General features: G+C 41.2%; 1 protein-coding gene across 1 annotated transcript; it reads right to left on the bottom strand.

Moving 5' to 3' along the window:
* Positions 1 to 909: 909 nt before the first annotated feature.
* Positions 910 to 1,842, bottom strand: LOC102478587 (olfactory receptor 1L8). The gene has a single exon (XM_006150513.1). It carries the CDS (start codon positions 1,840 to 1,842, stop codon positions 910 to 912), a length of 933 nt encoding a protein of 310 aa, XP_006150575.1.
* Positions 1,843 to 2,189: the final 347 nt, after the last annotated feature.

The following is a 2,189-nucleotide window of genomic DNA, read 5'->3' as shown; positions in this document are numbered from 1 at the left end:
TTTCTATTGACTCAACATACTCAATCAAGTTCCCAACCTTCTAAATCTCTCTTTGTACAATGGACCAATGTTGGATATGTTATTAAAAGAGTTGCTGCCATGAGTTGTTGCACAAGTCTAATTCAACAAAACTATATGTATGTCATTTATCTATTCATGAGATGAATACCTCCATTATATCAATATGACCACCGTGATCCAGTCAACACCCACTGGTCTGATGGTTGGCGCAGTTGTGTGATGACGTACAGGTCCTAGTTAATCAAGGCGAAGAGTTGGGCTTTTGTTTACCACCAAGTCCAGAGCATGCTATTGGCAAAGATATGGGGGGGAGAAGGGATGTGATCCCTGCATAGGCTGATGGGTCAGACACATTCCTTGCTTTGGTGACAGTTTCAATTTTATAGGAATTTTAATCTCTCCCCTTCTACACCTCTCCTTCTCTTTCTCCCTCTAGATCCTTCTCACACATATCCTGAATTAGTGTATGATTTTCAAATAAATGGAAACACAGGTTATGAAAGTGTGATAAAATAAGAAGGATGGTAAGGGGACAAAATGTTATGGAACAAGTCAAAATCAGTTCCTAGAAATTTTGAGGAAGGCAGAGGTTTTCAACATCTTCTTAGAAGAAATAAAAAAGATGTGGTTTCCTAGAGAAGAGGAGGAAGGGAGGAAAGGGGATATATGAAAACTAGACACAAAGGTTAGGTAGAACTTCAGCCAAGTACTGACTTGTAATAGTCTCAATGACCGATAGTTGCATGTTTAATGAAATGGATACAACTTGACATCGATGACACATATAGGTTATTCCTATTGACTTATAAGAGTTTATTGTATCAGGAAGCAGCAGAAACCGGTTCAGAGGAGCAGAGACATTCATGGACATGTGTGGAGAGGTCCTGGCTAGGGTTTCTTCCTGCCCATTAGCTTCCCCAGACCCTTCATCAAGTCTTTGTTTCTCAGACTATAGATAAAAGGGTTTAGCATGGAGGACAGAACTGTATAGACAATAGTTGCCACCCTGTCTCTAGCAGTGTAGCTAGACAAAGGATGTAAGTATTCATAGAAGATGCTACCATAAAACAGGGTGACCACTGTCAGGTGGGAACCACAGGTGGAGAAGGCTTTGCGTTTCCCAGCAGATGAGGGAATATTGAGAACTGTGATCAAAATTTGTATGTAAGAGAAAACAATGCACAGAAAGGGAGTCACTAAAACAATGGATCCTTCTGACATTATTATAATTTCATTGACATATGTGGAGGAGCAGGACAACTTAAGCAGAGGGTTGATGTCACAGAGAAAGTGGTGGATGACATTAGAGTCACAGAAGGTGAGAATATTCAGTGTTAGTGTGTACAGGAGTGAGCGAAGATAAGAAAATGAGTAAGAGAAGGCCACCAGGAGGATACATCGGTGGTGGCTCATGGTGGTGACATAGTGGAAGGGGTCACAGATGGCCACATAGCGGTCAAAGGCCATGATCAACAGGAGGCAGCTATCAGTGGTGCCCAGGGCATAGAGAAAATACATCTGTGTCAGACACCCAGCATAGGAGATGGTCTTCTTTTCTGATAGGAAGTTCTCCAGCATCTTGGGGACGATGGTTGTTGTGAAGCAAATGTCAGTGAAAGACAGGAAACTTAAGAAGAAGTACATGGGGGTCTGGAGTTGAGGGTTGGTGTGGATTGCCAGAATGATGAGCAGGTTCCCTGTAATGGTGATCAGGTACATGGTGAGGAAGAGGACAAAGAGTGGCATTTGGTCCTCAGGCCGGGAGGAGAGTCCTAGGAGGATGAACTCAGAGACACTCTTGGTTTGGTTCCTCCTTTCCATAGTCATGGAGCCAGCTAAAATGGAGAAGATGCTGCCATTTAACATCTATCTTGTATTGCTACAATCCAAAAATTATAAGTCTCTACTTTGTCTTTCTACCTGTATTAGTTACCATGCGGTCAACTTGTCTACTTTGTGTTCCTTCATGCTGTCTTCCCTTCTCAACTCTCAGAATTTTAGGTTGTCGTGTTGACAGTATGGACTTTGGAAAAAAATTTTCTTTCAGAGTTGAACCTTCCTGATTCAGTTTAACATGAAATCATTTTTTAGAATGATTTTATTTAACTGTTTGTTTATGTCTTTATGTATTTATTTATTTAAATTTTTACCAGAGAGGGGCAGAGTGA

This window comes from Tupaia chinensis, unplaced genomic scaffold, assembly GCF_000334495.1.
Source record: "Tupaia chinensis unplaced genomic scaffold, TupChi_1.0 Scaffold000289_1, whole genome shotgun sequence".
Lineage (NCBI taxonomy): Eukaryota > Metazoa > Chordata > Mammalia > Scandentia > Tupaiidae > Tupaia > Tupaia belangeri.
This window is presented reverse-complemented; position numbering and strand designations above follow the sequence as displayed.